The 21548-nt window shown below is 34.2% G+C and overlaps 1 protein-coding gene across 1 annotated transcript in view; it reads left to right on the top strand.

Annotated features, from left to right (window-relative positions):
• The window catches only part of DTD1 (D-aminoacyl-tRNA deacylase 1), a 157688-nt gene that overhangs the window by 46835 nt on the left and 89305 nt on the right, over positions 1-21548 (top strand). Inside the window, exon 4 of the mRNA XM_051975869.1 lies at positions 7212-7312. Coding sequence (XP_051831829.1) covers positions 7212-7312 — 101 coding nt within the window. The remainder of the gene's footprint in view (positions 1-7211; positions 7313-21548) is intronic.

Raw genomic sequence — 21548 nt, 5'->3', positions numbered from 1 at the left:
AAAAAGTATTTTGCAAGAAACTAGATCTGTTATATACAACTTTCTTTTCCTTTTCAGTGAATATATGTTCACTTAATAGTTTTCAAAGCTATTCTGCTTGTCTTTCTTTTTGGCCTTCCTTCCATTTTCTTCTTTACATTAAAAAATGGCTCGATGTTTGTTTTGGCTGTCTTACTCCTTTTATACTATTAACCTTCCACTTGGAGGAAAAAACTCTTGTTCCCCCCCCCCCAAAAAAAAAAAAAAAAAAAAGCATCTGTATACTGCCTTAAGGTTTCTAAAACACAAATGTTATATCACTTGATTCTAATAGAAACCTTTGGAGGTAGGTGTTATTACTACATCCATTTTACAAATGAGGAAATTGAGGCAGACAGAAATTAAATGACTTGTGCATAGTCATCTAGTCTTTCAGGCTCTATTTGGAAACTCTGATCTTTATGACTCCAGATCCATTGTTCACCATCTAGCTGCTTAGGTTATATGTGCTCAAACAATTCAAATTGCCACATTTGGCTGTTTTGAAAAAATATTTTTCTTATTTTGTGTCTTGTCTCTCTGTCAAGAGTAGAAAGAAGGCTTCATCATTGGTCCTTTTTACTCATTACTGGTCATTACATTGATTAGAATTCATAAGCCTTTCAAAAAAAATTTTTTTTTTTTTTTTGGTAATGTGTTACTGTATAATTTATTTTGGTTTTGCTCACTTTTCTGTGCATCAGTTCATGTAAGGACTTTCCTTGTTTCTCCTTTTTGTTATTTCTTATATAACTCAATAATATTCTGTTACATCCATATACTTAGTCATTCCATGTGAGATGGAAATCTTCTTATTTTCCAGTTCTTTACCACCACAAAAACATCTAATTACATTTTTTGGGGGTATATTTGGATCCTTTTTTTCTTTCTTTTTGTTTATGTAGTGCTGGTAATAGTATGCTTGAGTTGTAATACTTCAGTAACTTTTAGGGACTGGTTCCAAACTGTTTTCTAGAATGATTGGACCAATTCACAGCTTCAGCTCAAGTACAATAATGTGGTTGTTTTTGTGTAATCTCTGTAATTATAATTTTTGAGGGTCAGTTTGCAAATGTGATATTTTTGCAATGTGAGGTTTTTTTTTCCTTATTGACTTGGAGTATTTTTTCATGTTTGTTTAGTTTGTTTTTCTTTTTCTTTTTAAAATTTTCTTTTACTTTTTTTTTTTACATTTTAAGTTCCAAATTGTTTTCTCCTCTTCCCACTCCACAATATAGAAAGCCACCATCTTTCTCTTTCTTTCTGTCTTTTTCTCTGTTTCTGTTTCTCTCTCTTTCTCTCTCTCTCTCTCTCTCTCTCTCTCTCTCTCTCTCACACACACACACACATATGTAAAACCATATCATGTACACTTCTATTTATCATTTCTTTTTCTGGAGGTAGATAGCATCATCTTTATAAGTCTGTTTAGTTGATTATTTACAGTATTCAAAATAACTTTGTTGTTCACAGTTGTTCTTCAAACAATACTACTGTTCCTGTGTACAATGTTTTCTTATTTCTGCATATTTCACTATTTCATGCAAGTCTGTCCATCTTTTTCTTAATAAGTTCATCGTTTTTTTTATAGCACAGTAATATTCCTGACTTGATGGTCATCCCCTCAATTTCCAATTTTTGCCACCACAAGGGAGAGCTGCTATAAATATTTTAGAATTTTTCTTTTCCTTTTTCAGCTTGATTTTTTTTTTTCCTATGGAAATAGCTTGCTCAAATTTTTTGCACAATATCGATTGGGGGATGATTTTTGTTCCTGTACATTTGAATCATTTCTGTGACAAAAATTGTTCAAGGACCCATTGATTGGAATTGCTGCCAGTCATAAAATAAACAATTCAGAAATAGGGAAAAATTGAAGCTTATTATACCCAGAGCACAGGTATCAGTGAACAATAAATTGGTGATCTGAACACCTTGTTTCTACAACCTTATGGAGGTCTTGGTTATAAAAGCAGTATAGGTACAATGGACTTTAGAAGAGCAAATAAGAGGGAAAAGGACCTATATGTGCAAAAATATTTGTAGCAGTTCTTTTTGTGTTGGCACAGAATTGAGAAATGAGTACATGCCCATCAATTGGAGAATGGTTGAATATGAAAATAATGGAATATTATTGTTCTAAAACAGGTTGGTTTTAGAAAGGCCTGGAAACATCTATATGAACTGATGCTAAATGAAGCAGTCAGAATCAGGAAAATGTACACAGCAACAGCAGGATTATGCCGTGGTTGACTATGATAGACTTGGTTCTTATCAGCATTTCAGTAATCCAAGCCAGTTCCGATAAATTTTGGATGGAAAATGCCATATGCATTTGGAGACTAAATATAAATCAATACATGCTATGTTCATTTTTTGTTGTTGTTGTTATTGTTTTCCTCTTGTGGTTTTTCCTTTTGTTTTGATTACCCTTCCAACATGATTCATATGGAAATATGTAAAAATTGAATATCCCCCCCCATGTTGTTTTTCATATAACAGAGGAAAATTTTAAAAAAGGAAAAAAAAAAAAAGCAAATAAGGAGGATGATTTACAAATCAGAGAACAGGAGAATCAGTTAAAATAGCAAACTAGGGGGAAAAAAAATAAATAAAATAGGATACTAACTCATTAACACTGAACCTGTAGTCAGTAAACTTTACACAGATCTTAGCATGAATAAGAAAAGTAAGCCAGAAATTATCTCATCACAGTTCCTGTTTTGGTCTTAGGTCATATAATATATAGATCTAAATCACAATCTTGCAAATCCTGCTGATCTTTTCACATCTCATATTAATAGCATTTCTTATGCAAATTGTTTTCCAAAATCATAAAGTAACAATTATGACTGTCTTAGCATAAAACTATCATGGTTTTAAAACAGACTGGAAACAAAATTTATTGCCATTCAAATAACATTTGTCCAGTTGGATGCATTTCTTAATTATTTTGTAGAAAAAAACTCACTTATCTTTTATTTTAAGCATTCTATACTATTTACATTTAGAGGTTAGCATAGAGATTGCATAGATATCAGCATAATAATTATAATCTGTTTGAATTTAAAATTAGAAAAGTGACCAAAAGCATTACCAGTCAGGGCATAGATCAGCCATGTTGTGAATAATGATTTTCTTGATTAATTTATCACAATCTAATATAAATAAATTTTTTCAAAGTTGAAGGTCTATGTCAGCTATCCCTCAAATCTTAGTGTGACTTAATTTTGATAGATTACACTTACAATTCTTATTCTTATTATCTACAAGCATTTTAACTTAAAAGTTTTAAGTATGTTTTCCATCAATATTTGTTTTACTTGTAGAAGGTCAAATATCATATTTGTCTTAATAGGAAAAACATATCTCACTTTAAATGAGACTACATTATGATTTTAAATAGGACAAACTCAACCGAAGAAAATCTAGATTTATAGTTACAAATGGTACCATGTAGAATCTCAATTTTCCCAAGGGCTCTTCACTGTCATCATTTCAAATGATAGACTCTATTACTTATACTAAATCTACTGCTAAAGATTAAAGTGGCAGTCCTGAAATTTTAATTCTCATGTTTTTATTTATTTATTTATTTTGCTTAGGCTGTTGAGGTCAAGTGCCTTACCCAAGGTCACACAGCTAGGAAGTGTTAAGTATCTGAGGTCACATTTGAACTCGGGTCCTCCTGACTTCAGGGCTGGTTCTCTATCCACTGCACCACCTTAATGCCCCAATTTTCATGTTTTGAGATACATTCTTGGCTCTTTTGATACACTGGAATTGCAAACATAATCTTTGTTAACATAGTAATGAAACCATAAATGGATTTTCTTTGCATAGATTAGAATATATCCATTTGTTGGTCTTTCAAGGACAGAATTTTATTATGTTTCATTCAAATAATTCCATGTTGTGAATTTGTTTCTGTATTTACTAGGGAAATGTAACTGGTTAGAATTCTGACTGTCAGTTTTGTAATGCTGGAGAAACTGAGCAAGACAGAGATTAGAGAACAATTTAATAGTTTATTAAATGGAGAGATTTACTGGGTCCAAATGGATGCATGTTTAGTCCCAGGGCTGAATGAGACAATCCTCTCACAGAATCCAGCACTGAGTATTAGCAAGATTTTTATAGGATAACAAGAATAATGACATATTGGGGGAGGTACCTGGATGGGGATAACCTAATTGGGGGGGGAGGCACCTAGGATAGCATAATGGAGGGAGGTACTGGAGAGGTTATTGATATTCTAATGATATCTAAAATGGATAGATCTTTATCCTGTCAAACATTAAGAAGGAATGATTATAGCCTAAGAATATAAAACCTTTATCTCATCAAACTTTTTTTTTTTTTCAACAATTTATTAATTATATCTCATCAAACTTTAAGAGGGAATGATTATAGCCGGGAGTTTTAGGGCAGAGCAACTGAGGTAGACCTTTATCTCATCAAACATTAAGAGGGAAAGGTTATAACCTGAAGCAGAATAACTAAAATGGACAATTAGAGAAACTGGGTCTGGACATTAAAAGGGAACTGTGGCATGACATAATGAGAATTAAAAACTAATAATTGTTTTCCTTGTCACACTGTCCTTTTTTCCAATTTAATCTCCATATAGCTGTCAAAATAATTTTCCTAAAACTCAAGTCTGACTATTAGATTCTAGTAGCTTTACTACTATTTTAGGATCTTGACTTTAGGATCAAATTTTTATTTCATATTTATAATATACTTTCCTACTTCTATGTCTGTTTAAGTTTTAGAATATATTAAGTTTCACAGCATATAATGCATAAACAAACATCCTTATGGCTATACTCAGACTTTTTTTTTTTTTTTTTTTTTACTAATTGCATGAAGACAGTCATTAATTTTTAGACTATCTTTAGTTTCTGGCTATCTTTCACACATAAAATTTTCATAATATATTCTATGATTTGATTGTTTTGGAAGTATCACTTCAAGATCTGAGATATTTTAAAACATAATATGTAAATAAGTACTCTTAGTTTCTGTTCTTAACTGGAGAAAAAGCAGGAAAAGAAAACAAATGCCATGTGATTTTGAATACTAGAAATAAAGTTGGAAATAATACCTTTGCCTTTGAGCCTGTATTTTGTTCTTCAGAAAAGAACAGTATTTGAAATTTGTTACTAATTATAGCTCTAATTTTAGTTGTCAATTAAATACACAGTTTCCTTTTCAACTGATGCCTTTCCAGCCAGTGGGACATGGCTGGTACATGGATAAAAATGAAGTATTTAATTTGAATGACCATTTAAAACTAAAAAGTTATAAAGTCCATTATTAAAAATACTACTAGTATAAAACTATTCAAATGTGAACACTTTATTCTGTATATTAATGGCTGAAACTTAATTTTTGATAAGAAATGTCAAAGGTATAGATGTTTTTAAGAATTTAGGATTATAGAAAAAGTGAGTGATCTGGAAGGAACCTCAGAGACCATTTAGTCTAACCCACTAACTTTACATGTGAAAAAACCCCTTAGTTATACAGTTATTAAATGTCAGCAGTGGACTTGAACTTGAACCTATATCCTTTAACTTCTAAGCTAGTGATCTTTTCAATATTTTGTTAACATTTGACTTAACTAATAGTTCTGACAGGGGTCTATGAAGAGCTACTTTTCATACTTTGTTTCTGCTGCTTAGGAGGAAAGGGTGAATTGGAGAGAATGAAGCTAACGGGTAATAACAACTGTTATTAGAACTATTAATTAGAATTATTAGTCCATGATCTAGGTAATCTATTGCCCTGAGAGAGCCATTGTTGTTTCAGGCATTGAGATATTGGAATTTATCTGATGATCAGTCATTCCTAATGGAAACTGAAGTCCAGGCAGACTCTCCATCTTAATATTGCTGTTCCTTACCTACAACACTCCATTTCTTATCTTGATACTTTTATCCTGGCTGTCTCACAATCTGGAAGCATTTCTCCCTTTTTTTTTTTTTTTTTTTTTGGTGAGGCGATTGGGGTTAAGTCACATAGCCAGGAAGTGTTAAGTGTCTGAGGCCAGATTTGAACTCAGGTCCCCCTGACTTCAGGGTTGGTACTCTGTCTACTGTGCCATAGCTGCCCCTGAAAGCATTTCTTTCTTCCCTCTATCTTTTAGAATCCTTTTTGCTTTCAAACATTTAAAAAAGTATCACCTTCTGTTTGAAAGTGTTTGAGGTCACTCAGGATACTGATACCTTCCCAGCCAGGGTAACACAGAATCTGAGAGTTGGAGAAGTTAGCCTACTTCATTCATGAAATTCCTATAGCATATCTGTTATACGGTTTCTGCTTGAAGACTCCTAAGGAGGGGACCCCTCCCCCCCCAGCTGCTTCTTGAAGCTTATTGTTAGGACATTTTGTCTGATGTCATAACTGAATTAGCATCTCTGCCACTTTTACCTATAATTCCTTCTTCTGCCCTCTAGGGCCAAAAAGAACAAGCTTGTGTCATCCCTCCCTTCAACAGACCTTGAAATTCTTGAAGGCAGCTCTCATGTTTTCTTTGAGTCTTTTCTTTTAAAGCCTTAATATGCCCAGATCCTTCTGCAGAGCCTCATATATCATATAGACTGTCACCATTTTAGTAGCCTTTTTAAAAAAGTAGTACTTTTTAAGAAAAATCTTTTTTTTATTAAAACTTTTTATTTACAAAATAAATGCATGAATAATTTTTCAACATTGATCTCTGCAAAACTTTTTATTCCACATTTTCCCCTCCTTCCCCCAGATGGCAGATAATCTAAAACATGTTAAATGTATTAAAATATATGTTAAATCCAAAATATGTATACATACTTATACAGTTTTCTTGCTGCACAAGAAAAATCTGATCAAGAAGGAAAAAAATTGTGAAAGAAAACAAAATGCAAACAAACAACAACAAAAAGAGTTAAAGTGCTATGGATGCTGTGATCCACACTCAGTTCCCACAGTTTCTCTATAGGTGCAGATGGTTCTCTTCATCACAAGATTATTGGAGCTAATCTGAATGATCTCATTGTTGGAAAGAGCCACATTCTGGATACTGTGTAATTCATTGATGTTGTTCTTAAGTTTAGTGGCCAGAAGTGAAGTTATTTTTGTGCTTTTAAAATGAGATTCTTTGATAGTTATTTTAGTATCTTCATTTTTTCTAATATGTCCTATTAATGTTTCAGATGGCAAGTTTGGAGCCTACATGCAAGTACATATCCAGAATGATGGGCCTGTAACTATAGAACTAGAGTCCCCACTGGCTGCCACTGCAGATCCCAAGCAGGTAAAGCTTCTACAGACTAACATGCTGGAGAATGAAGAAGGCTTGTTTAGTTCTTAACTATCCATTACTGCTTTCACTATATAGGCCTCTCCTAATCATTACGTGTGATAATTCCTTATTTTATATATTATTTTTCTTACTAAGAATTTTAATCACTTTTTTACATGCTATCTCTTATAAAGCAGTTGAATCAGGGAATGCTTCTGGAATATGGTGGTTCTAATCTCACATGTGATAAATTTTTGTTCCCTGGCAAAGTGTCATGGAGCTCCCGGGACACTAGGGGGCAGTTGAGTAACATCATATCCTCTATTCTTTTTGTGTTTTCAATTTAGACCAGTTCCTCGTAGTGTTCCTGGAACAGATTGTATGTCCGGGAAAGTGGGAATGTGGCATTATGAGGGTCTTCCCTAATTCATGATTTCACAAGAAATATCGGTCCTGGATTTGCTGACAATTATGTCTTCCATGATAAAGGAGAAGGTTTAGAAACCAAAGACAAATTCTACATTTCTCTTAGAAAATGATAACTATTTTAAAGACCTTAATAGATTTTGAGCTATATAAGCAGGTGGAGAAGACAAAAGAGAAATTCCCTTTCTTCCCCTTTTCTTTTGAATAGTTGACTTAATTTTCTTAAAATTCTTTATGATCTTGGGAGGAAAATATTGTTTAAACTTATTGTGTGCTGAGGGACCTGAATTCTTTTGGAGAATTCTTTTTGTAAAGACAGAAATGCATAGAGAAGTGGCTGCTGGCTAGTCAGAATTGGTGAAAGAGTTTGAATTAGAACTTATGTTTCAAGTGGTCTCTCTCCTACTCAAGAAACTTATATTGGTGACTGTGCTGGATAGGGTAAGTGCTCAAAATATATTTGCTGAATTACTATTTCCTTTCATATATGTTTGGTTATTTCAAATTAAGATTTCTTCAAATGGTGTTTCTTTTTTCTATAGTTAACATTTGGTTATCAAACCCTTTAATTCAAAGACAGCAAAGAAGAGTAGTGCTTTTTGCCAGTTTTTGCCCTTGATCTTGTGAAATGTCTAAGGTAATTATTATTATTAAAGGATACTCATTTCATTCTCTTTTTTGTTTGTTTCAACTTTTAGAAAATCATGCTATATTTGAAAGTACTTTAAAAGATTGTAAATACTAAACAAATATAAGGATACAACATTATTATACTTGTTCCAAATGTGAATCTTTCTACCCTTACCTCCCTTTACCTTCCCTCTGCATCTAGGTGTCTTTAAAAAAAAAAATGGATTAAATGAGAAACAGTATAGTGTAGTGTATGCAGTTCTGGTCTTGGAAGCTAGAAGAAAAGACCTTCAGTTTTCATCTCTAATACTTCCTTCTTATGTGACAATGAGAAAGATACAACTTTTCTGAGCCTTAAGCAGTTCTCTCAGACTACAAATTATAGTAATGAAATGAAAGGAAAGGGAATAATAATATTTTTAGTTTCTTATAGAGTTGGAAAAATTAACTCTGAATTCACTCACAGTTCTTCAACTTCCTTTTCTTCTTGCTTTTAAACTGGGTCTAATTTGTTTTCTTATATTTTTAGCTTGAGTTATTCTGTTTTCTGTATATTTAAAAAAAGAATACAAAAGAACCTTTGCTGAGTATGTGAATTTTTTTTTGAATGGTTTTTCTTGAAATAATGAAAAGAGGACAGCATGTCTTTTGCATATTCATAGTTTCACCAAAGTCAAAAAATGAAAGTAAAATTTTTTCTTGATTCTAGAGAGCATTCTCAACTCCTTGGGGCATAGCAGAAACCTGCTTTAATTATGATAAATAAAGCCATTATTCATATTTTATGGCGTTATGTCTTTTGGTTAATTTTTTTTTTAATCTTTTAGAAGTTTTTACTGAAGTTTTTTTACCAGTCAGATTTAGAAATATCCTTGTATTATTTTGGATTATTGCCAATAAAAACTAAATTAATGAACTATCCTAAAAGTTGAAATTTGCATAAATTTGTTTTGTTTAGTTTTTTTAACTTAAAATAGTGATTAGTGTGAAAACATTCATTTTTTTGTTTTTATCCTAGTGCTAGGATTGGCTTGTTGTGAAGTCGTGCAATGCTGAAGTTAACCTTTAGGAGTTCTTCACAAAAGAAAATGTTAGGGGAAAAAAAACAATTTCATTATTACTATTCCAAAGTGGCTTCTTGGAGAAGTTCTGGGTTTCCCCTTCCTAGAGGTCTTCAAGGCACAAAGTTCGACAACTACTTGACTTGTTATAATAAAGCTTTCTTTTATTTATGTTTTATATTAGATGAACACTGAGATCTTTCTAACCCTATTCTGTGAATTTTGTCATAAGGGTAAAAAGTCAGCTCTTACAATTTCCCTTGAGGCATTTCAAAAGATGTAGGCATGAATTTATTTATATTTTTTGTTTTGGTATTTGTTTGCATCACATTTCTTTCTTTCTAATACCCATGCACATATAAGGAAGAATGGCCTGACTGCGATAAGAATCACAGACCTCAGAAGAAATTTTTTCCAATAAATGTCTGCATAAAAATGTGTTTTCCAACATATCATCAAGTCCTCAGTTGAAATTCCTTGAGAAGAAATACTTTATTCCCCAAGGCATGTCATCTTCATTTTGTCAAATGTTGAGGTTCGTCATGTGAAGAATTCACAAAGACCATTCTTTGCCAAAAAGCAGGTTTATTTAGGAGAAGAGGTTGAAGACAGAATGAAGAGATGTAATAGACACCAGAAATGGTAAATGTGAAATATAGTGAGAGAGCAATAGGGTTACCAGGGAAAGGGGTTTTAACAATTAACAATTAACAATTAACCAGGAGAAAGAGAATATACCATGAGGTAGGTGTATTCCATTAACTGGCAAGCTAAATTTGTAGAGGGATTTAACATCCCGAAAGAGTTAGTTTTCTGTAAGTAGGAGAAAGAAATGATGAGAGGATGAGAGGCAGTGGGCCATGTTGGGCTAAGGGAGTTAGGGTTTGCAGAGTTCTGCAAAAATGGCATGGGGAAATATAACCCTGGGGTTTGACATAATTTGGATTTCTGAGTGGATGCAGCAAAGTGAGGCTGTCCACAACCTCCACAGAGGGTGGGACTGCAAGGTTGAACTGATCTCTATCAGTGCCCTTCCCTGCTTGCCTCAGGGAATAATTTCATCAGTACTTCAGGCTGTTAGTCCCACCTAGTTACTCAGGACATCATCAATAAATACTTATTCCTTTTCCTGGCATGACAGGACCAAGAGGCCTTTAGATTGTTCCAGTAGGAATTGATATATTAGATAGATTAGATAAGTCTTATCAATCAGTAAACATGTATTAAATGCCTGTTATCAGCCAGGGGAAGGAATAAGCATTTATTAAAGTGCCTACTTTTAAAATACTATTTCATTTGATCTTCATAGCAGCTCTGTGAAGTAGGTATTATTATTCCTATTTTATAGTTAATGAAACCAAGGCGCACCAAGGTTAACATAGCTAGCAAGCCAGAGTTTCACAGTTAGAAAGAGAGGATTTGCATTCTGGTCTTCCTGACTCCAGGCCCACTCTCTGTCCATTGTGTCACCTTTGTGTGCCAGGCACTGTGCTGGTGCTAAGGATACAGAGCAAGAGCAGAAATATCCTTGCTTATAGTCTAAAGGAGGGAGACAGCATTTCAGGTACTAGATATTGAGAAGGTCTGGACCAGGGTAGTGCAGGAGGAGAGAATGCAGTGTTCAAGAGATGTTGTGAAGATAGGATTTACAAGACTTGGTCACAAATGTTATATAGAGGTGAGATAGACCAGGGAGTTGAAGATACTTAGGTTGTGAGCCTTGGTGACTGGGAAGATAGGTTGGATGGGAGAGCAATAAAGAGACTTGTGAGCAAGGTATTGTATTTGCTTTGGAAAGAGCTAATGACCCCAAAATAAAGTGTCCACCATGTAAATGGAGAAAAGAGGGTATTACTGGTTTGGAAATAGAATTGACAAAATATGACTAATATTAGCTATGGAGGATGTATGTGTGAAAGTGAAAAGTTGATTCTGAGGTTGTGAACCTGGAGTGACTGAGAAGACACTATCATCCTCAGCAGAGATATGGAAGTTTGAAGGAAGGATGTATTTTAGGGAGAAGATAATTATCTCTTTTGGAAATATTATATTTTAGATGCAGATGAGATGTTCAGATGAAGAGATCCAATAGCCCAAAGCTTCTTAAACTGTGGGTCACAATCCCATATTGGGTCACATAACTGAATATGGGGATCATGAAATAGCAAAATATTGATAAACTATGAAAACATTGAAGATTCTCTATGTTCTATAGTATCAAATATTCCAAGATTTAATTCTTTATATGAAAATAAACAAACATCCATCTCATTAGTATGCAAATTTGCTTTCATCTTTAATAAATGATAAAAGTACATGTATACTAAATAATTATTTAAATAATTTTCTTTGTGATTTATTATCAGTAAATGTTTGATTTCTGCTTGATATACCTATGTATCTGGAGTTATGTAAAATTTTCTTGGGTGAAAAGGAGTTGTGAATAGAAAAAGTTTAAGAAGCTCTGCAGTTGACAACTCCAGCTAGAGTTACTGGAAACTTAGTTGTGTGTGTATGTCTACATCTATGTTTGGGAATCATCTGCATAGAGATGAGCATTAAACCTATGGGAGCTGATGAGGTTAAAGGAAGATGGTATAACAGAGGAGGAAGTACTGGATTTGGAATTACGAGCACTTGTACTTACATCTTATGCACTATTTAAAAGTTATCTGACCTTGGGCAAGCTATTTAATCTCTCTGAGCTTCATAACCTCTGAGCTTTCTTCTGGCTCTAAATCTGTGGTCATATGAGATAGAGTTTCTAAACCTTAGACTATAGACTGCTTCTCAAAATCATGTTTTAAATGTATAAAATAAATTTTGTAGGATGACAAAGGAAACCAGTTATATTGAACTAAAATTATCAGAATATTAAAAAACAAACAAAAGTTCATTGACTTTAGGTTAAGAATTTTTGTAGTAAGAGGACCTACTATAGAATTCTGGTGGGACATGTACAGATAATGGATGGAACTTGGGATATTGATCAAGCAAAAGGCATGGAAGCAGGAACACATGGGCATGGAAACTGAGGGAAGAGAAGGCCTCCTGGAGAGCGAGAGCTCAAAAGTTTCAGAAGCAGTGTCAGTCAAGAAAGGTAGAGCCTCAGGAATATCAATTAGATTTGATCAAGACATATAGAATATTTAAAGAAAAAGGTGGAATGGGAAGAGAAACATTTGCCAGTGAGTTGGCTATACATGAAATGGTGTGACCTAATACCACTTATTTTGCATCTTTTCCTAAATTAGTACGGAGTTTTTTAAAAGAAAAAAAGACTCAAGTAATACATTTCCCAAATGAGTTAAATTTATAGATGTTACTATAGCTATTGTTGTCAATAGACTTAAAATTTGAGTACAAGAAACCGCCTATCAATTAACCTGTGGCAGAAGTAAAAATAAAAATTTTTATTGAAAACATGTTTTTTAGAGTTCAGTGTCTATAATTTATTGAATGTAAATAATAGAAGAGAAACATATGCTCAAGATATCTTAATATAATAATTTCTTTGAGCTGCTGCTATTTTTGTTCTCAGTTTAATTTTTCAGTTTTCTCTCAGTCTTTTTGTAGAAAGTCAGCATTTAATTGCCCTAATAAAAATCTGACTTGTTTACCTCTTATTTTTGAGAATATGAAACTCAAAATAACAGTGATTCAGATATGTCTGCAATATTTTTCATGTAACATTTTTTTAAAAATTTATAATCATGAAAAGAAAACTTTGAAGACCAATTTCTATGTAGCATCCTTTTAAGTTTATGGCTTTTTTGTTATGGGCCAGAACTTGAAACAAGGTACTAAGTGGAATTGAGGAAACAATGGTTAAATCTAGTTTAACATTGATTTAATCCTACAACAAATAATGGTTTCCTAGTGATGTAATGATTGGTTTATTTATTTTCAGTGTGGAGTGTATAAGCTCAGACCAACTCAGCTAGAATCAGAACTAGGGAAGACAGAGACCATGGTAGTGGTGGTCCTCCTGCCTCCCCCATAGAAACCAAGATAAATTCAGGAGGACCTCAAGAAAGCTGGCCCGGGCCCCAGGCAAGGAGATAATAAAGGATTTGGACTTTAACACCTGGCTACACTTGTGGTGATTACTGAACTGAAATGAAGGCTGCTCCCAGAGACCCCAAAGAAACTGAAAAAGAGAACATTACACCTTTTAATATACATTTTCCTTTTTCCTTTTCCATTCAGGATCATGCTGTCCATATGAAATCCCCAAAGCAATGGTTTAGTATTCACAGAGAAGCAGTGTTATTTAATGGAAACACAAAAGCAAAATCCTATTATTTATTTCCAAGGTCATTATGATGTCATCATGAAACCATCAGTGTAGAGAGATAATTAATGTGTGATCTCCACTAAACATCTATATTTTATTCCCTGTGGATTTATTGAAGTTTAATAGTATACATTTACCCACTTTATATTCCACTAGGAAAAGTCTCTTTTTGTTTCTCCTTAGTCTCTGTGTTCATAGACACTTTTAATAATCTTGTATATTTTAAACTAAACTTATAAGCTTGGTAATTTTTCTATTTAATATTTAGGTAAAATAATGTTCATGGATACAAATGTTATATTCATCATTTAATTAAAAATACCAAGAGATAGAGATGAGTCCTATTTTTGTTTTCTCCCATTTATTTCTTTTTCCTTACTAGGTCTTCAAATAATGAAGAGAAAGATAAAGAAGCAAGAGATATTAGAATAATAAATCTGAAATAATTATAAATAGCCTTTATTTTTGTCAGTGTGTAGCATAAAGAAAATGTATCTTAACTGAGGAGACCTGAGGTTGAGTTCTGTCTCTGCCAGTGGTAGTAATGTGAGGACATTGGGCAAAATAATTTCATTTCTCTGAGCTTCAGTTTTCTAGAACATCTATAGAATGAAAATAATGATAATAGTTGGCTCTTAAATTGTATTTTATTATATTTAAATTTATTACATTTATATAGCATGTCATTACATTGTAAGGATATTGAGGATAATTGTTGCTGATTTTTTATTTCCTTTGCATTTAGCACAGTGCCTGGTACATAGTCAGCACTTAATAAATGATTATTGATTGATTGACTTTAAGCTTTACAAATATTTTATATTTGTGTTACAGGTTTGAGGGTTGACAAGTATACTGTTATTTATGATTCAGAGGGAAAAGCATTCCTTTTTTTTTTGGTCCAGAGAGCAATTTGGACCATGGTGATTTCTGATGGACTTGAGTCATGTCCAAGAATGTAGGAATTCTTAACTCAAGATCTGTGAGTTTGTTTTTAAAAAAAAAATTCTGCTAATTGTATTTTAATATAATTAATTTCCTTTGGCAAAGGGGCAGCATTTGAAAGGAGAAACTGAAAAGAGCTGAACTGGAGCAAGGAGATGTTCTTTGTTAAGAGAGACAAATTTTGTTGAGGTCTGTCATCATCTGTGAAAGGTCATCAGGCATCTGTGAAGAGAAGCCTCGGACTGAAGCTTTTGGTCATACTTAGCTTTTCAAGGACTGAAGGAAGTTCTAAAATGTTATGAGCCAGAACTTGAAACAAGGTGTTGTCATTAGAGTTGATAGAAATGATGTTTAAGTTTATACCTTTAAGAGTTTACACATTAGAGGTCACACCTTAGAGCTCACACCTTTAAGAGAGTTTACACATTAGAGCTCACACATTCACAAGTACGGGAGATTCACAAGTTACACTTCCCATAATCCCACTCTTGGATGAGGAGTCAACCTTTGAATTTACACCTCTAAAAGAGCATAAAAGGAGCTGAGTTAGTGAAGTGAGTTCGGTTAGGAAGATTGTCAAGAATTGGAGTTGAGCTAGAGGCAGAAGCTGGCAGAGGCAAAAGATTAGCAAGGAGAGCTCTTGGAACCAAAGAAAGCTAACTGGGGTCTTTTGGAAGAGACGATAAAAGATTGGATTTTAACTCCTGGCTGCATTGGAGGTGATTATTACTTTGAACCGAAACTAAAACTGCCTCCAGAAAACCTCCCCAAGAAACCTGCTCCCAGAGAACCATTATATATATTAAAAAAGAAGAGAACACTACACTTAAAGATATTTTCCCTCCAACTTCCCTTCTCTGTGCCTGTCTGGTAACTGGCATGATGATATAATTCACTAGCTTCTTTTACTTGAGATTTCCCCTCTATCTTGGTTTTTCCTCAGATATGTAAAAGCCAAGGTTTAGCTGGAAATGGATGAAATTTAAATTGGGCATAGCATTTATCTTACTTTTAGTCTAGGGGGCAATAGGATGACTTTCAAGTCTATGTGATCTCTTTCTCTGTAGCTAGGTCCCAATTAGGATGAATAATGAAGCCTGTAAAATGATTATGCATATTTGAATTTGCACTATTTGAAGTCATAATGTATAAAATATGGTAATTGGTTCCAGCCCAATGGAATATGCAATACACATTCAAATAATGGGGCCAGTTTGTGGAATTCATTATTCACATTAATTAGGATCTAGCTATCAGTTATTAATAAATACAATAGTTCATAGCCCCCAGTTAGTAGAGTTCTTAACAGTTAAAAATTTACCTCTTTGACCTAACTGCTTGATGGTAAAGCTGAGATCCACTCTGCAATATCGCTAACAGAAACTTATCTGTTCCCTTGTGATTCCTTTATCAGTGATGATGTGTATGTGTAGAATATTGCTGTAATAAAAGTTTCTATGGATAGGAAAGGGATAGGATCTATGCTTTCATTGATGGAAGGTAGTTATAGGTGAGGACCCTCCTCCTACCAATGCAATTTGAAAATTTTCAGACATTTGTAGTCTTAGAAAGTTGCCTATGAAAATGGGAAGCTGGGTTCCCAGCCCAAGGTCATGCCAGCAGAATGAGTCAGAGGCCCATGATAAGTCCAGATTACCTTGATTGAGGCCATCTTTCCATCTGTGGGGTCCTGTAGGTTCCCACACAGGTAGCAATCTTTGTACAGGTCCATGGCAGTGATTCTTTTTTGTTCTTTTTGGGCAGTGATTAAGTCCATGCCTTTGAGTAGCTTCCTCTTCCTCATAATATCTCCTTACTCTCAGTCATTCCACTTTTAAGCTGTGTATACGTGATTTTTCCTAGCTGCTTTTCTCGTCTTCCAATACCAGCTCACTTTAGGACTGAACAAGTCAGTTTATGGTAATTGGCCTTGGATAAGTCATTCTTGGGGCCTTGGTTTCCTCATGTGTAAAAATGAGATAGAAGGCTTCCAGGTTCCTTAGTAGCTCTAAATCTCCCGATTCCTCCTCTTGTTTAGAACAAAATCTCAAACAGAAAAATTCATATTTTATCACAGAGGCAAAAGGGAATTACTGAAGCTTCCTGGGCTAGACCTCTACTTTAAGAATACCATTTTGACAGCTACATAGAGGATGATTGGAGAGGGTGGGGACTTAAAACAGGGAGATTTAATTGGGAGGCTATTGCAGTAAGTCTAGGTAAGAGATGATCCCCCTCCTGGATCACTGCCTTATCAAGTGGAAGAGCATGAGAGAATGGTGAGCTATACTGTGCAGAGGTACCTAAGGTGGGCTGGTCACCAGGAGAGTTCTGGCAAAAGGAAATCTACTAGAGAATCAAATTGCAAATCACTCTGCTGTCTTTGCCAAGAAAATCCCACAAATAATATTAGCATGGTAAAAGATTTGAAACTGGAAAATGAGTCTTTCCACTCAAGAGGTGTATCTGACACATTGTTGGAGTAGAGCAGAGGATGACTTCTACTAGCTACAGAAGAATGAAGCAACTGGGTCAAAGCTGAAAGCTAGTTTAGTACAGATGGATCTGGTAATAAAAGAAAAGTGATGCTGGAAACATCAGTGTGGCCCAGGAATCTGGAATAATAGCTATTAATCTATGAATCAAGGTAAGCTGGATGTGATCGAACAAAAAATAGAAGTGTTAAACATCAACATCTTGGGTATCACTGAATTTAAATGGATGGGACTGGTTGAATTTAATACTACATTATATACACTACTATGAATAGTATGTGAGCAGAAGAAATGGAGTAGATCTCATAGTTAATAAAAAATATAATCTCAAAAATGACAGAATCATAAATTTTTGAATCCAAAACAAACTGTTCAGCTTCACAGTAATGTAAGTCTGTATTCCAGTCTCTTTTGCTAAAGAAGCCAAAGTTGCTCACTTATATGAAGAACTAAAATATCTTTCATAAATAACATAAAAATATGTCATATCCATCATAGATGATTTGAATATTTAAGTAGGAAGTCAGAATACTTAGAATAACAGGCAAGTTTGGCCTTGGAGTACAAAATGAAGTAGGGCAATGCAGAGAAATAGAAGAAAACAATAGAATGGATTAAACAGATCTTTTCAAGCAAAGTAGAGGTATCAAGAGAACATTTCATATAAAAATGGGCATGATAAAGCATAAAAATAGTAGGGACTTAATAAAAGCAGAAGAAATAAGAGATGGTGAGATTATACAGAAAACCAACACAAGAAAAATCTTCATATCCTGGAGAATAAAGTCAAGTGGGGAAGCACTGCTAACAAAAAGGCTAGTGAGGTGATAAAATTCCATTTGAATTATTAAAATCCTAAAACATGATGCTATTAAAGTGCTGTACTCAGTATGTCAGCAAATTTGGTAAACATGGTAGCCACTAGATTGAAAGATTAGTTTATGTCCCAATCCTAAAGAGTGCCAAAGAGTGCCAGTTACTGAATGATTTTACTAATTTCTCATGTTAGCCCAAAGTTATATTTAAGATTCTGCAAGCTAGGCTTCAGCAATTTGTGAACAAAGAGTTACTAGGATTGTAGGCTGCTTTTCAAAGAGATAGAGGAAGAAGAGACCAAATTGCCCAATGTTTGCTGGACTATAGAAAAAGCAAGGAGGATTCCAGGAAACATCTTATGCTTCATTGATCATATTAAACTTTTGACTATATGGATCACAACAAAATGTGGCAATCCTCAAAGAAATGACAGTATGAGGTCATCTTATTTATCTTCTGAGGACCCTGTATGTGGGCCAAAAAGCAGTAGTTAAAAGTGAAAATGGAAAAACATTGGTATTGTCACCTTCTTTAGAGTACAGCATATAAAATGCCATGCTGAAAGCTGGAATTAAGACTGTTGGGAGTAATATCAACAATCTCAGAAACACTCGGATACTACTTCTGATGGCAGAAAGTGAAGAAGCCTCTTGATGAGGGTGAAAGAGGATATTGTAAAAGCTATCCTGAAGTTTAAAACAAAAACAAAACAAAATAAAACTTGATCATGGCAATTTGTCCCTCCACTTCCAAGCAAATAGATTTTATATTCTTGGTCCTAAAGTCCATTGTAGATGGTGGTTGTAGCCATGAAATGAAGAGAAATTTGTTCCTTGGAAGGAAAACTATGGCAGTTTTGGACAGCCTTAACAGAGACATCACCTTGCTGACAAGGCTTCTTATCATTAAAACTTTGGTTTTTCTAGTGGCAATGTATGACTGTGAGAGTGGGTTAATAAGGATAACAGTGCTACAAAATTAGTGCTTTCAAATTGTGGTTCTAGAGAAGATTTTTGAGAGTCTTCTAGATTGCAAGGAGATCAGATAGGAAAATACTTAAAAGAAACTAACTTAGACTATTAGTTGGTAGGACAAACTGAAGCTGAAGCTTAATATTTTGGCCACAAAATTGGAATAAAGAACTCATGTAGTAATGCTCACTTTGTGAAAGCTTATGTAGTGTGTTGTCTGTAATCTCGAATTTAAAAAATACCTTTTTTTTTTGAATGCCTCTTTTGTTTTTCAAACAATAACAAAATAAAACCTACATTATTTTCTTCTACAATTTGCATTGTGATATCTTACAAAATGATTGCCAAGCGAAAGTAAAGTGTCTGATCATAATTCTACATAGATTGTGAGGCAGATGGTATTGGGAAGTTTTAACCTGGCTAGCTTAGTCCTCTTCTCTGCTCAAAGAGGGCCTATTTTCTCCATCATTCTCTTTCTTGGAGTGTTATTGGAGTGTGTGTGTATATATATATATATATATATATATATATATATATATATATATACATACATATATTGAATTCAGAAGGTATAAATAATCCGGGAAGAAAAACAAAAATGCAAGCAGTTTACATTCATTTCCCAGTGTTCTTTCTTTGGGTGTAGCTGCTTCTGCCCATCTTTGATCAATGGAAACTGAATTAGCTCTCTTTATTGAAGAGATCCACTTTCATCGGAATACATCTTCAAACAGTATCATTGTTTTATATAATGATCATCTGGTTCTGCTCATTTCACTTAGCATCAGTTCATGTAAGTCTCACCAGTCCTCTCTGTATTCATCCCGCTGGTCATTCCTTACAGAACAATAATATTCCATAACGTTCATATACCACAATTTACCCAACCATTCTCCAATTGATGGACATCCTTTCATTTTCCAGCTTCTAGCCACTACAAACAGGGCTGCCACAAACATTTTGGCACATACAGGTCCCTTTCCCTTCTTTAGTATCTCTTTGGGGTATAAGCTCAGTAGAAACACTGTTAGATCAAAGGGTATGCATAGTTTGATAACTTTTTGAGCATAGTTCCAAATCACTCTCCAGAATGGCTGGATGTGTTCACAATTCCACCAACAATGTATCAGCGTCCCAGTTTTCCCACCTCCCCTCCAACATTCCACATTATCTTTCCCTGTCACTCTAGCCAATCTGACAGGTGTGTAGTGGTATCTCAGAGTTGCCTTAATTTGCATTTCTCTGATTAATAATGATTTGGAGCATGTTTTCATATGTCTATAAATAGTTTCACTTTCTTCGTCTGAGAACTGTCTGTTCATATCCTTTGACCATTTATCAATTGGAGAATGGTTTGATTTCTTATAACTTAGAGTCAATTCTCTATATATTTTGGAAATGAGGCCTTTATCAGAATCTTTGATTGTAAAAATGTTTTCCCAGTTTATTGTTTCCCTTCTAATCTTGTCTGCATTTGTTTTGTTTGTACAAAAACTTTTCAATTTGATATAATCAAAATTTTCTATTTTGTGGTCAATAGTGATCTCTAGTTCTTCTTTGGTCATAAATTCCTCCCTCTTCCACAGGTCTGAGAGGTAAAGTATCCTATGCTTTTCCAATTTATTTATCATCTCATTCTTTATGCTTAGGTCATGAACCCATTTTGACCTTATCTTGGTGTACGGTGTTAAGTGTGGGTCAATGCCTAGTTTCTGCCATACTAATTTCCAATTTTCCCAGCAATTTTTGTCAAATAATGCATTCTTATCCCAGAAACTGGGGTCTTTGGGTTTGTCAAATACTATATTATTAAAGTTATTGGCTATTTTGTCCTTTGAACCTAACTTATTCCATTGATCAACTAGTCTATTTCTTAGCCAATACCAGATAGTTTTAGTAACTGCTGTTTTATAATATAATTTAAGATCTGGTACAGCTAGGCCACCATGAAGGGGGTTTTTAAAAAGAGAAATAGAGGATTTTATATTTACATTTGGGCCTGGAGGTAATAAGAAACCACTGGAGTTTACTGGGTAGAGAGGTGACTTGGTCAGATGTGTTTTAAGGAAGATCATTTGGGTAGCTAAGTGGAGGATAGATTGGAGTGGGGAGAGATTTGAAGCAGGTAGATCAACCAGAATGGTATTGAACAGGAAACTAGACTTGAGATGATGGAGGCTTTGTACCAGGATACTAGTAGTGTCTGAGAAAAGAAGGTGGTATTTGGGAGAGATGCTGTCAAGTTCGAGTTGTTGGGACTTGATAATAGATTGGATATAGAGGTGAGGGCAAGTGGGGACTTGTGGAGGACACCTCTCAATTGTGGGAATTAGGAAGAAGGGGGAGGGTTTTGCAGAAATGGTAGTGAATTCAATGGTGGTTTAAGATATCTACAAGATAGCCAGTTTGAGATGTTCAATAGTCAGTTGGAGTTGGGAGAATGGAGATAGGAGAGAGATTAGGACTGGGGAAATAGATCCTGAGAAACATCATCATGAAGATAATAATTGAATCCATGGGAGTTAATGAGGTCACCAAATGAAATAGTATAGAGGAAAAAGAGAAGAGGGCTCAGCATAGGATTTGTGTAAGAGACAGAACTTACAA

Source organism: Antechinus flavipes, chromosome 2 (assembly GCF_016432865.1).
Source record: "Antechinus flavipes isolate AdamAnt ecotype Samford, QLD, Australia chromosome 2, AdamAnt_v2, whole genome shotgun sequence".
NCBI lineage: Eukaryota > Metazoa > Chordata > Mammalia > Dasyuromorphia > Dasyuridae > Antechinus > Antechinus flavipes.
This window is presented reverse-complemented; position numbering and strand designations above follow the sequence as displayed.